The 11,647-nt window shown below is 61.3% G+C and overlaps 3 protein-coding genes across 4 annotated transcripts; 1 reads left to right on the top strand and 2 right to left on the bottom strand.

Moving 5' to 3' along the window:
- Positions 1 to 14: 14 nt before the first annotated feature.
- On the bottom strand, positions 15 to 3,550 carry GPR182 (G protein-coupled receptor 182). Of its 2 annotated transcripts, none has more exons than XM_051641521.1 (2): positions 3,470 to 3,550; positions 15 to 2,842 (listed from the first exon to the last, which is right to left on the bottom strand). In XM_051641521.1, exon 2 carries the CDS (start codon positions 2,832 to 2,834, stop codon positions 1,740 to 1,742), a length of 1,095 nt encoding a protein of 364 aa, XP_051497481.1. In that variant the 5' UTR covers positions 2,835 to 2,842; positions 3,470 to 3,550; the 3' UTR covers positions 15 to 1,739. The 2 variants fall into 2 exon arrangements, with proteins under 2 accessions (XP_051497481.1, XP_051497480.1); XM_051641520.1 differs by lacking the exon at positions 3,470 to 3,550 and adding an exon at positions 3,308 to 3,456.
- A 2,810-nt stretch (positions 3,551 to 6,360) lies between these two features.
- LOC127395068 (retinol dehydrogenase 16-like) lies at positions 6,361 to 8,605 on the bottom strand. Its single transcript, XM_051641498.1, has 4 exons — positions 8,155 to 8,605; positions 7,750 to 8,008; positions 6,911 to 7,074; positions 6,361 to 6,743 (listed from the first exon to the last, which is right to left on the bottom strand). The coding sequence occupies exons 1-4, from the start codon at positions 8,468 to 8,470 to the stop codon at positions 6,526 to 6,528; spliced, it is 957 nt and encodes a 318-aa protein (XP_051497458.1). The 5' UTR covers positions 8,471 to 8,605; the 3' UTR covers positions 6,361 to 6,525.
- Positions 8,606 to 8,629: 24 nt separating this feature from the next.
- On the top strand, positions 8,630 to 11,624 carry PRIM1 (DNA primase subunit 1). Its single transcript, XM_051641497.1, has 13 exons — positions 8,630 to 9,084; positions 9,320 to 9,477; positions 9,554 to 9,660; positions 9,759 to 9,832; positions 9,972 to 10,108; positions 10,173 to 10,231; positions 10,302 to 10,412; positions 10,520 to 10,610; positions 10,704 to 10,848; positions 10,921 to 10,990; positions 11,068 to 11,153; positions 11,224 to 11,322; positions 11,420 to 11,624. Exons 1-13 carry the CDS (start codon positions 8,982 to 8,984, stop codon positions 11,437 to 11,439), a joined length of 1,260 nt encoding a protein of 419 aa, XP_051497457.1. The 5' UTR covers positions 8,630 to 8,981; the 3' UTR covers positions 11,440 to 11,624.
- The last annotated feature ends 23 nt before the right edge of the window (positions 11,625 to 11,647 follow it).

The following is an 11,647-nucleotide window of genomic DNA, read 5'->3' as shown; positions in this document are numbered from 1 at the left end:
TGCAGAAGCATTAGGAAAGTTAAAAAAACACAAGTTTAATAGGTCAGATACCAAGATTTACATGTTTAAGTAACTTGAAATTTAATATCTTCCTGTCGTGGTTATGTCACACCTCAAGTGTCTTGTTCCTATGCGCTTATCTTCCACGTCTTCGTTGACAATGGCAGATTTTTACAGGAAGACTTGGGAGCAGAGCTGTGGGTCATGTCAGTGTGAAGCTGCTTTCGCCTTCACTGGCCAGGTTGGGGCTGCTTGGGTTCACTGCACATTGTGCCCAGGAGGGAGGTGATGAGGTCCCATGTCAGTGCAGAGATCCTGAAGGACATGAGACTGGCTTCGTCATCAGCTGCAGAACAAACTACTATGTAAGTGGCAAATTTGGCTTTTTCTCCCAACACTGGTGTCCCCTGGCAGTCAGGGGGAACATCTCTGTGCACAAGGAGCCCAGAAGTGTTCCTTGTTTACCCATCTCAGGACACAGCAGCATGTTCCCAGCCCCACCCTGGTGACCCCGTGTCCCAGTTCACCCCGGTCCTGGACTCCTCCACAGCTGGGACATCCTGCTCCCCCACCACTCTGTGCTGCCAGCATCCTGTCCCCAGATTTGCTTTGCTTTGCTTTTTAAAATATGTGTTTCTTGAGCAGCTCAAGGCCTTTGGTAGATTTATGGACTCCCAGCAACTGTTACTCTTTCACCTTCCCGTGCTGAGGGCTTGACCCACAGCACATGACTGAGCAGAATCCAGGCAGGGATGAACTTTCTCCGGATGCTCCAGTTCCTTGGGCAACCAAATTCCCAGTCCTGCTCCAGCGCCGAGAGTTTCTGCAGGCGTTTGCGTTCTCAGAGGAATGCTTCAGTGCAACTTTGATTGCAAGGGAGTGCTTGTCAAGGCTGCTGGAGCAGCACAGAGACCTGTGAAGAGATGCTCTAGAGAAGACTGGGGTGGGTGTCTAGCTGCAAACACAAAAATACAAACTGGGAACCCCACATCTGCTGCTGCCAGTCGCGTTTGGAAGCAGCCCTGTCCAGTTTAACCCAGTTTCACTGATATACTTCTGGGTTGGTAAAATGGCTCTCAGTGAGTTGCTGCTCTCAAGTTGTTCCTCCCCTCATCACCACTCGGGTCTGTTGGGCTCAGCCCCTCAGGGATGCATTGCCTTCATGTCTGTAAAATCAGGCTTGTGGCTTTTTGCTGAGCACGGGGAGGAGTGGGTCATGTGGCCAAGGGATGAATTCCCTCTGTCCTAGTCAGAATGGCATCACGGATGGCGTTCACCGAACACCTCTGCAGGGGTGGGTCCAGGGAGGTGTGCAGGGAGGTCATGGGCTGCAGAGAAATGTGACAGGAAAAGATTGTGTGCCCCAGACCTGCAGCTTGGGGAGAGAGGGGGTTGGGTCCAGGGGCTGAGTTTATGTCAGGCTTCCAAGCAGAAGGAGTCACACGCTTTCTTATGGCGAGTGTTTCTTTTGGAAAACAGGAAATATCTCTTTCTTGTATTCTTTCTCAGGTTAAATAGATGTGCGAGAGCAGCACATCAGAAGCAAGCTGTCTGTAGCTCCCCACACCACTGCAGTTCACTTTTCACTCTGCCCCTGGCTTCAGAGAACAGGGAGGGCCAGCAAGGAGCTGTTTAAAAGCAAAGTGTCTGCTTATCACCAGGGAAAATGATCTTCCTGACCTCAGAGAGCTGCTCCTGCCAACCTCTTGCCAGTGATGAGTGGGAGAGTCTGATCTCCCTTAATTGGGAGGGTTATTGTCCTTTGTGATGACTATAGAGTGCTGCGTGGTGGAGGAGGAATTGTCTGCACCCCTCTGGGTGCCTTGGTCTTTAGGGATGTACTTAACCACAGCAGAGATGAGTTTGCTGCGGAAATTTTTGCTCAGGAAGTTGTAGAGGATTGGGTTAATCACGCAGTGGAGCAGGGTGAAGCAGTCTATGATGTCGTAGAAAAAGTAGAGGAAGTGGGCGAAGGTGCAGTGGAGGATGATGTGGTTGCTGTCGAGGATGAGCAGTGTAAGCATGATGTGGAAGGGCAGCCAGCTGATGAGGAACACCACGATGTAGGCATAGATGAGCTGACAGTGCTTCCTGCTCTCCGGCTTGGTGCACTTGATGAACCTGGCTGTCAGGACATTGAAAACGGTGATGATGGGGAAAGGGATGAGGAACCCAATGGCGGTGGTGGCCAAGCTGACTGCCAACGCCCACTCGTCATAAGTCTCGAAGGGGGCCACAAAGATGCACATGGGCTCTCCAGTGTCGACCAGCTGAATGTGAGCAACCTCCAGGAATGAGATCGCTGCTGCCAAGACCCAGATGCAGGCACAGATGATGCGGCGTGTGCGGTGCTGGTGCTTGCGCCAGAAGAGGGAGGAGCTGGTCAGGGACACATAGCGATCCACGCTCAGGCAGGTGAGGAAGAAGATGCTGGCATACATGTTGGCAAAGTAGAAGTAGTGTGTGAAGCGGCAGAGGAAGCTGCCCCAGAGCCAGGTGTAATCCAGCATCACCTCCAGCATCCAGATGGGTAGCGAGAGCAGCACTCCGAGGTCGGCAACGGCCATGTTGATGATGTAGAGGTTGACCAAGCTCCTGTTGCCCCGTGTCTGCCAGTTGACCCAGATGACAAGTAGGTTCTCCACCAAGCCTACCACGAAGATTGCCAGGTAAAGGATGAAGAGGATCACTCGCTTGACGTTCTCATCCAGGCTGAACTCACAGAAGGTGTAGGTGTAGTTCAGGAGTTGGAACAGCTCGGACCAGTTGTGGTAGTCCCTGTACTCATTCAGGAGCATGTGTGTCTCAGGGGTTGCGGTGGTCGTCTCAGCCATCCTCTTAGCTGCAAGGAGAGTGAAATCACTGAGCTGTGGCTCAGTGGCTGCACTGAGCAGAACAGCCTGGAAATACAGCCGAGCTCCCCTGTCCCCCACACGAGCCCTGAGTGTGTGGTCACCTCCCCAGCCCAGCCGGCCACCCCCGCTCTGCCTGCCGTGCCGCTGCAGCGCTGGAGCCATCGGCACTTCCAAGTAGGTGACAAAATTATAAACTTAAGGGAAATGCAGTTGACCTTAACATCCTTTTATTGCCCCAAGTGTGAGAGCTCTGATCCCAGCACAGCTGCATCCGCACGGCAAGGATTCCACAGACCTGGTCCAGCCTCATGCCACTGGAAGAGCCAGCAAGACCAGCTGTTTCCCCGGGAAAGCCAGAGCCGCGTGCCGTGTCGCCGGGTATTTCCACAGCTCTTGGAGCCACAGCCAGGCCTTCATCCCCCGCAAGAGCACCTGCGGCAGACAGCCCTCACCTGCCCACTCCCCAAACCATGGAGGAGAGGAGGGGGAGCCCACGAGGCTGGACCCCCTGTCCCTGAGGCTCATCGACCTCCCGCCCTCTCCAAGCTGCAGGTACCGAAGTGGGTGAGAGAGGGGACAGAGGGGCGCGGGTGGCGGGACCAGCGCTGGCTCACCGGTAGCAGAGCCGAGGGCTGGGCGAGGGTCTGCTCGGGGGGCGCAGGGATCCTCTCAGCTCGGCGGCTCAGGCGCCTCTGGCAGAGCTGCCTCGGCGGCGCGGATCTTGGGGTGGACTTGTTGGCTGCTTCCCGGCAGGAAATGACCATCGTGGTCCGACATCCTGAGACAGCCCAGTGCAGGGGATATTTGACTGGGGCTTGGCTCCCATTTGATTTTGCCGCAGGGCTGGGGATGGGCGCAGGGAGTCCTCGGGCAGGTGTCCATGCGGGAGCCTGGGTTTGGAGTGGGGGTTCCCAATGCTCCCCTAGCAGCCCCCTCCACCAGCACCACTGTGGGACCCTGCGCCTGCAGCCCCACCGGTCTTGGGGGCTGAGCCCTGTCCCATCCCCCTGCAGCTGCAGACAGGAGGGGCAAATATGTCTTCTGGGATGGGTCCAGCTGAGCCAGGTCCTGCCCTGGGGCTGAGGTGGGCTCAGGCGAATGTGCCACTGACTCCCTGATGCCCAGCAGTGCCGGCACCAGCTCAAGGCTACCTTTGGGGGGAAAAGGGCTGAAAGCCAAAGGTCTCTGCCAGGTCAGCGCTGCCCGTTGCTCCGAGCTGTCACAGGGGTTGGTGGCAGATGGCTATTGCCACAGAAACACCTCTGGCCAGGCAGCAATTAATCATCGAGCTGTGATTGCCTAGCAGTTTTGCAGGGGAAGGGAGGGGGCTTGAGCCTTGCCCTGGCGCTGGGGAGGGGGCTGATAGGCAGAAAATTTTGCATCAAGCTGCAAGTCCTGCAAAACAATTGCAGGAAATCTCCTTTTCAAGTGCAGACAAGACTTTGTGATCAACAATCAGCTCGGAAGGAAGGCACGGCCAGAGCAGGGAAGCGCGAGGGCACTGATAAGTCGGGTCTGACAACAACAGTCCTGGTGACCCCGTGCGCAGGTACCCGGCCCCAGCTGCAAACAAGAATTTGGCAGCTTCGTGCTTGCAACAGGGCACGTTTCGGCTCGGCCATGGGATGGGGCCAGGGGGGGTTGACAGGCCACTCTGCTGCCCAAAGGGCTGGGAGGGGGCACAGGAATGTTGTTTGGTTTCCATGGAACAGGTTAGGAAATTTCCACACTGAACTCTTGGATCGAGAATGGCCTGGGTGCTGCAAACCTTTGCTGTTGGGGACTGCCAGGGGAGCTGGGAGCATTCCCAAGCCATGGGGAGCAGGGCAGGTGGCTCAGTCCCTTCCCTCCATCCCTGCCCCAATGTTTGGGGCACCCAGAAGCTCTCAGCACTGAAATGTGTACCCAGGAGCCCCCAGCCACCCTGAGAGGCTGAGTCTCCCTTTTGTTTGGAGGTAAGTGGGAAAAGGACATTTCCTCTCTGGAAGGTGGACACTTCAATCTGAGCAGGTCCTGTGGAGCCCAGCAGATCAGGGGATGGACAGACAGAGAAGAGGAAAGGCTGATGATGCCCCCCTTGGGCCTGGCAGTTCCCTCCTCCACCTGCCAGTGCTTTGCTCTGGGGTGAAATACAGGCACCGGGTCCCTCTGCCAGCTCAGCACCACTGAGGGAGCAAAAACAGACCCAGAGTGAGGTGGGCTGCAGGCAGCACCAGAACCTGCTGCTCTCCTGCCCATCCCGGGATGCTGCCAGAGGGATGTGGGCACAGGAGTCCCCGGGCAGGTGCCGCTGAGGCTGCAGTGTCACCTCCAGCAGCTCAGGGAGCAGCAGCCCAGCCCCTTGGGGACACGTGGGCCTGGAATGTGATGTGTGGGGTCTGCTGGGGATGTCTAACAGGTTTACTAAGCCAAATTAACTGTTTAGGAAAACTTTCTTGGCTGGGAAATGGCTCAGCAAGCTGCAACGCTTGCACGAGGGCCATACGTGCTGCCTCCCACCCTGCTGTGGCTCCTCATCCCTCCGAGCTCTGTCGCAGCCCGAGGGTCTCTCAGTCGCGTGTTTTGCTGGTGGGAGTGGGATGTGCCTGGAGACAGGCTGGCGGGGGCCGGGGCGCACCATGGGCAGCCCCTCACTTTGCACCAGCTTTACTGAGCAGGTTAACAGGGGGTGCCCCGTGGCGCTGTGGCCGCAGCCGCAGCCCAGTGGTGTCCTCAGGGCAGCGCTGCTGTCCCCTGGGCCGGGATGGGCAGGAAGAGACCAAAGGCAGCATCGGTCAGCCAGGCCGGGCAGTAGCTGAGCCCGTTCTGTCCTGCAGCCCAATCAGCACAACACGGTGCAGCCCGTGATCAGCACGTACTTCTCCGAGACCTTCGGCGCCGTCTGCGGCTCCCGGTGCCAGCGCCGCAGCAGGAACAGCCCCGCCAGCACCGCCGCCAGGTACAGCCACATCCTCGGGGCAGCTCTCGGCGTGCCTGGGGTCCTGCGCTTTACAGAGCTCTGGAGCAGAAGAGCAGCCCCAACCGGACACTGGGAGGAGGTGGGCAGGATTGCAGCAGCACCTGCAGAAAGTTTTGCATCTCGACTACAGATCCGTGTGCCTGGAGCTCTGCTCCAGCCTGTAGTGGCTGTTTCTGTTGGCAGCGTGGGTCCAGCTGCCCCACACGCTGGATTTGGCTGAGCTCTGCAGGCATGGTTGGCAGCACAGCCCCAGGGCTCTCCTCTGCGCTCGCCTGGCTCTGCTCCGGTGGGGACAGCGGCTTCATCCCCTGCCTGGGAAATCTGCCCAGGTTTGTGCAAGTCGGGGTTTTATTCCGTTTTAACTCCTGGAACACTGGCCCAGGTGAGCAAAGTTCTCACAGCCCATGTGGGCTGGATCCTGCATGGAGCAAGAGAATGGCCCAACACCTCGGGAGCTGCAGCAGCACAGCACAGTGTTGCATGGCACAGCACAGCACCCCCTCACTGCCACAGCCCCAGACGCAGCTGAAACCAAGCTCTGCCAGGTGGGAACAAGGAGTTGTCTTTATTCAGAAGCAAACCCATCTGCTAGCAGAGGACAGCGGGCAGAGACCTACATGGAGGTAGGAATTTGAGAACCCATTGGCACAGCATCAGGTGACACTGGTCCCAGCCAGTGCTGCTGCCAGCTGCCCACCCTGCAGCCCTGCCTCAGGCCCTCTGGGCAGGTTTGGGGTAGGACCAGCCGAGCACAATGTCCACGAAAGCCGAGGGCAGGTAGCTGAGGGGCAGGTAGAGCAGCTTGGCGTCCCAGCCTGCCGAGTAACGGGTGCGTGGGAAGCGGCTGGTCAGTGCGTGCTCCATGCAGTCTGTCACCAGCCGCAGGTTGGAGTTGCATCTGCTCTGCATCTTCCTTAGAGACACCAAAACTGCAGAGGCAGGAAGCGCCAGTCAGGCTGCTAGGCTCACACCCTTGAGCTGAACACAGCTGAACAGCTCAGGGGGTGATGGGGCAGTGGGACACCTCATGGCCCTGGGTATGTGCCTTGAGTCAGGAGAGAAGCAGCATTGCTTAACCTGCATGTGTGACACTTACACTCCTTCAGGTAACTCTCCCCGTAACTTGCTCTGGTTTCCTCTGGGAGCTTATTCCAAATGGCCAGAAAATTCTTCTCCAGTCTCTCAGCACTGGTGATCTCTGTCTTGAAGTACCCTGGCTCGATTATGCAGACCTTCACCCCGAAGTGGCGCATCTCAATCCTGGAAGGGATTGAGCCCATGGGACACAGAAGCAGCACCTGCGTGTGTCCCCAGCACCAGGTCACGCACAGGGTGCCCGGCAGCCTCGTGTCAGAAGTACAGGGGGAAACCAGACCAGCCCCACAGGACCCGCACCAGCCCTGCATGTGTCCAAGGATCGGGTGAGCAAACATCTGCAGAGTCTGGGTGGGACTGGGACAGAGCAAAGCTCGGGACTGCAGGGACATTGCCTGCAGGACCCGACACGGGGTCGAGGTTCAGGCAGGGAGGCCTGTGCAGGGGAAGCTGGTGCCAGCCAGCGTGGCCACAGCCTCCCTGCCTCTGAGAAACCACCAGGCAGGGAATGAAACCAAAGCTCTGCCAAGCACTTTCCGTTCGCTTGCCCTGAGCTGTCTCTTGGCTGAAAGCAGAGCAGAGGCTGCCAGAGCAGGCGCGGGCCCCCGGGCAGGGGATCGCTCCTGCGGGACCCAAGTCCCAGAGGTCAGGCACAAGGTGTCCCAGTGTGGGAAGCCTCCCCACAGCCCCACTGCTCACCCCTCAGCAGTGGCTACAACCAACTGCCAGTGCTCAGTGGAGCTGCACAAGGGAGGGGTGGACAGACGAAGGCTCTGCTCAACAAAGCCCAGAAAAAACAAACTGGGAAATGGGGAGCAGTGTCTGCCATGCTGAACTTACCGGAGACTGTCGGAGAAGGCCTCCACGCCATACTTGGAGATGCAGTAACCCCCGCCAAAAAAGGAGATCCGGCCCATCACGCTGGCCACATTGACCACCCGGCCCCGGGCTTGCTGCACCAGGGGCAGGAGGCTCACTGTCACCTCGATGAGACCGACCAGGTTGACATCCAGCACCTTGACGAAGTCATCCTTGGTCAGCCACTCGTTGGGGGCAGTGGGGATGGCGATTCCCGCATTGTTCACCAGCCCCCAAAGCCCTGGGAAGAGGAGATGGGGTCACCAGGGCTGCTCCCGTCCACAGCCCGCGCCAGCACCGGCTGTGCCGACACCATTGGGCAGGGTGGCAGGAGGGCTGGCACGGGTGGTGCTGCGGACGGCGATGAGGTCGCCCACCCCGTCCTACCTCGGTCGCCCACACGCTCCCGGACCCAGGCGGTGGCGGCAGCGATGCTGTGGCTGGAGGTGACGTCCAGCAGGACGGTCTGCAGCCGCGGGGAGGTGGCCGCCTGCAGCCGCGCGGCCCCCGGCTGGGTCAGGCAGGCGGCCAGCACCCGCAGCCCCCGCGCGTCCAGCTGCCGGGCCAGCAGGTTCCCGAAGCCGCTGTCGCAGCCCGTGATCAGCACGTACTTCTCCGAGAGCTTCGGCACCGTCTGCCGCTCCCGGTGCCAGCGCCGTAGCAGGAACAGCCCCGCCAGCACCGCCGCCAGGTACAGCCACATCCTCGGCACCGGGACGGGGAACGCGATGGCTGAGTGACTCCGGGCAGACTTTGGCTCTGCCGCGTTCTAATTAATGATTAGTTAACGCTGCCGCGGACTCGAGAGCTCCTCCTGCGCAAGCACCGCTGAGTCCATGGGGCCGCTCGGCACAACCAGTCTGTGGGGTTGGCCGCATCCCCCCGCTCTCCCGTTCCACACCCCCCGGGCCGCCCACACCGGCCTGGCTCCTGCCCGTCCCGGGGCTCCGCTCCGGCAGCGGCCGGGTCGGGTCCGGTAATGGGGGAATGATCAACCCGTAGCGGGACGGCGCTTGGGGTGGTCCCGCACCCCTGCGCTGCCGTCTCGGGACCCCCGAACTCCCGTGAAGCGGTCACCCCCAGCCCCAACCGGTGCTTTGCACCCCGCCGTGTCCCGACCCACGCCTGGCCCCGTCCCGGCTCCCGGGGCCGGACTACGGCTCCCGGCGGCCCCCGGGGTCCCGCCACGCCACTTCCCGCCGCCTCGTCCCGCCATGGCGCCGTTCGAGCCATCGGCGCTACCGGAGCTGCTCCCGGTCTTCTACCGGCGGCTCTTCCCGCACAGCGTCTATGGCCGCTGGCTCGGCTACGGCGGCGGTGAGCGGGAGGGCGGCGGCACCGGAGGGGGCAGCGGCGGGGAGCGGTACCGGGTCCAGAGGGCAAGGGGCTGGCGGCGCCGTGACCGGGGCGGGGGAGCGTGGCATGAGGGGCTGTGAGGGGGGAGCCCGGGACCGCAGTGTGGGGTTGGGGGGACCGAGAAGGGGTCCGCGCCCTCGGGGCAGGGTCGGCCTCCCACCCCATCCTCCCCCCGACCTCTGCCCTCCCCCCCCAGTGGTGAAGAACTATTTCCAGCTGCGGGAATTCTCCTTCACGCTGCGGGACGATGTGTACGTGCGGTTCCAGTCCTTCGGCAGCCCCCAGGAGCTGGAGCGGGAGCTGCAGAAGATCAACCCCTACAAGATTGACATCGGGGCCGTCTATTCCCACCGGGTGAGCCCTGCACCCCCCGGGACCCCCGCTGGCAGTGAGGGTTCCCAGCCGGGGCTGAGCCCGTTCTGTCCTGCAGCCCAATCAGCACAACACGGTGCACCTCGGTGCCTTCCAGCCGCAGGAGAAGGAGCTGGTCTTTGACATTGATATGACAGACTACGATGACGTCCGGACGTGCTGCAGGTTCCCAGGGAGGGTTCCCAGCACCAGCTGGAATGGGGGGGCTGGCCAGGGGGTGCGGGGGCACGGGCAGGAGTCTGACCCACCACGCTCTGCCCCAGCTCAGCTGAGATCTGCTCCAAGTGCTGGACCCTGATGACCATTGCTGTCCATGTCATCGACCGCGCGCTTGTGGGTGAGGGTCTCAGGGACCCTGTGCACAGGGGTCACCTCCAGACCAGGCTCTGCCCCGCAGCAACAGCCAGGCCCCAGAGCAGGGCTGGGGGCAGCAAAGGGTGCACCGTGGGTCCCAACACGCTGCTGTTCCCCTGCAGAGGACCTGGGCATGAGGCATCGCCTGTGGGTGTACTCGGGCCGCAGGGGCGTCCACTGCTGGGTGTGCGACGACGCGGTGCGCCGCTGGTCCCCGGCGCTGCGGGCGGCGGCCGTCGAGTATCTGACCCTGGTGAAGGTGGGTGCAAGGGGGGCTGGGTCCCCTGCCTGCCCCCCCAGCCTGACCCCCGCTGTGTCCCCAGGGCGGAGCAGAGACCGTGAAGAAAGTGAACGTCTCTGAGCCCATCCACCCCTTCATCAGGTGGGTGGGACCCCCCTGCCCAGCCCCACTGCTGCCAGCCAGAGGTGCTGAGCCCCCCTGCTCTCTGCAGGCGCTCGGTTGCTGTGGTGGAGAAGTACTTTGAGGCGTATGCACTGGTGGGCCAGGACATCCTGGGCAGCCCAGAGAGCTGGGAGAAGGTGCTAGCTCTTGTCCCAGAGGATATCCTTCCCAAAGCAGCTTCATGCCTGTGCTGGATCTGGAGTAGGGGGGTCTGTGGGGAGGAGTGGGGTTGGCAGTGCCCGTGATCAGCCTTGACCGCCCATCACAGCACCGGGAGCCGCTGCAGGGTGAGTTCCCCAGGAAGAGGGACTCGGTGCAGCGCTGGGAGCTTCTGAAGGGCCGGATGGAGCGGACACGGGTGAGTGGCCATGGAGCTGCCCCAGGCGGGGGCGGGCACTGCTGCCCACCCTGCAGCCCACCCTGCAGCCCACTGACCCACCCATGCCCACAGCGGCCGCCAGGGGCTGGGAAGAGCGCGCCGTGCTACGCTGACTGGGAGATCATGCTGCAGTTCTGCTTCCCCCGCCTCGACATCAACGTCAGCAAAGGGCTCGGGCACCTGCTGAAAAGCCCCTTCAGCGTCCACCCAAAAACAGGTGGGTCTGGGGGTGGCACCCTCAGGGACCCCCAGGCCAGGTACCTCCAGTGGTGACATTCCTCTCTCTCAGGTCGCATTTCAGTGCCCCTGGATTTGCAGAGGCTGGACCAGTTCGACCCATTTGCTGTCCCCACCATCAGGTATGTGAGCAGGGCTGGTGGCACGGGGGTCCTCAGCAGTGCCACCAGCCCCCACCACATCCCACCACCTCCCACAGCTCCCTGTGCCACGAGCTGGACACGGCTGGTGATGATGGGGAGCAGGAGGATGGCGTGGAGACGGAGCCCAAACGCCGGGCGCGGGGTGAGTGTGGCCAGGCTGGGCACCGGGGGTCCCCACGGCCGGCTCCTGCTCAGCTTCCCAAATCCTCTAGACTACAAGAAGACGAGCCTGGCACCCTATGTGCGGATCTTCGAGCAGTTTGTGGAGGAGATGGAGCGTGCGCGGAGGGGAGAGCGGCTGCGGAGGAGCGGTGAGGACAGGCAGGGGTGCAGCCGGCTCGGGGGGCAGCCCCCGGCCCTGAGGAACCGCTCTTTTTCTGTAAAACTTCCCGTTTCTCCTCTTGGCAGACCTGCAGGGAGACTTCTGAGGCCTCGCTGCCGGCGGGGGCCACCGAGGGGCCGTTGCTGCCACTGGCACCTCTGCCAGCCGCGGGGGTCCCGGTGCCTCGATGCAGGGAGCCGCAGGGCTGGTGGCCGAGCCGTGCCGCCCCCCTGCTCCGCCCCCCACATTTTATACTTTTGTAAACGCAAAAACCATTAAACGTTTCTGTCACCCGCGTGTCTGCGCCCCGGGGC

The sequence above is a fragment of the Apus apus genome, chromosome 28, assembly GCF_020740795.1.
Source record: "Apus apus isolate bApuApu2 chromosome 28, bApuApu2.pri.cur, whole genome shotgun sequence".
In the NCBI taxonomy this organism is placed as follows: Eukaryota; Metazoa; Chordata; class Aves; order Apodiformes; family Apodidae; genus Apus; species Apus apus.
This window is presented reverse-complemented; position numbering and strand designations above follow the sequence as displayed.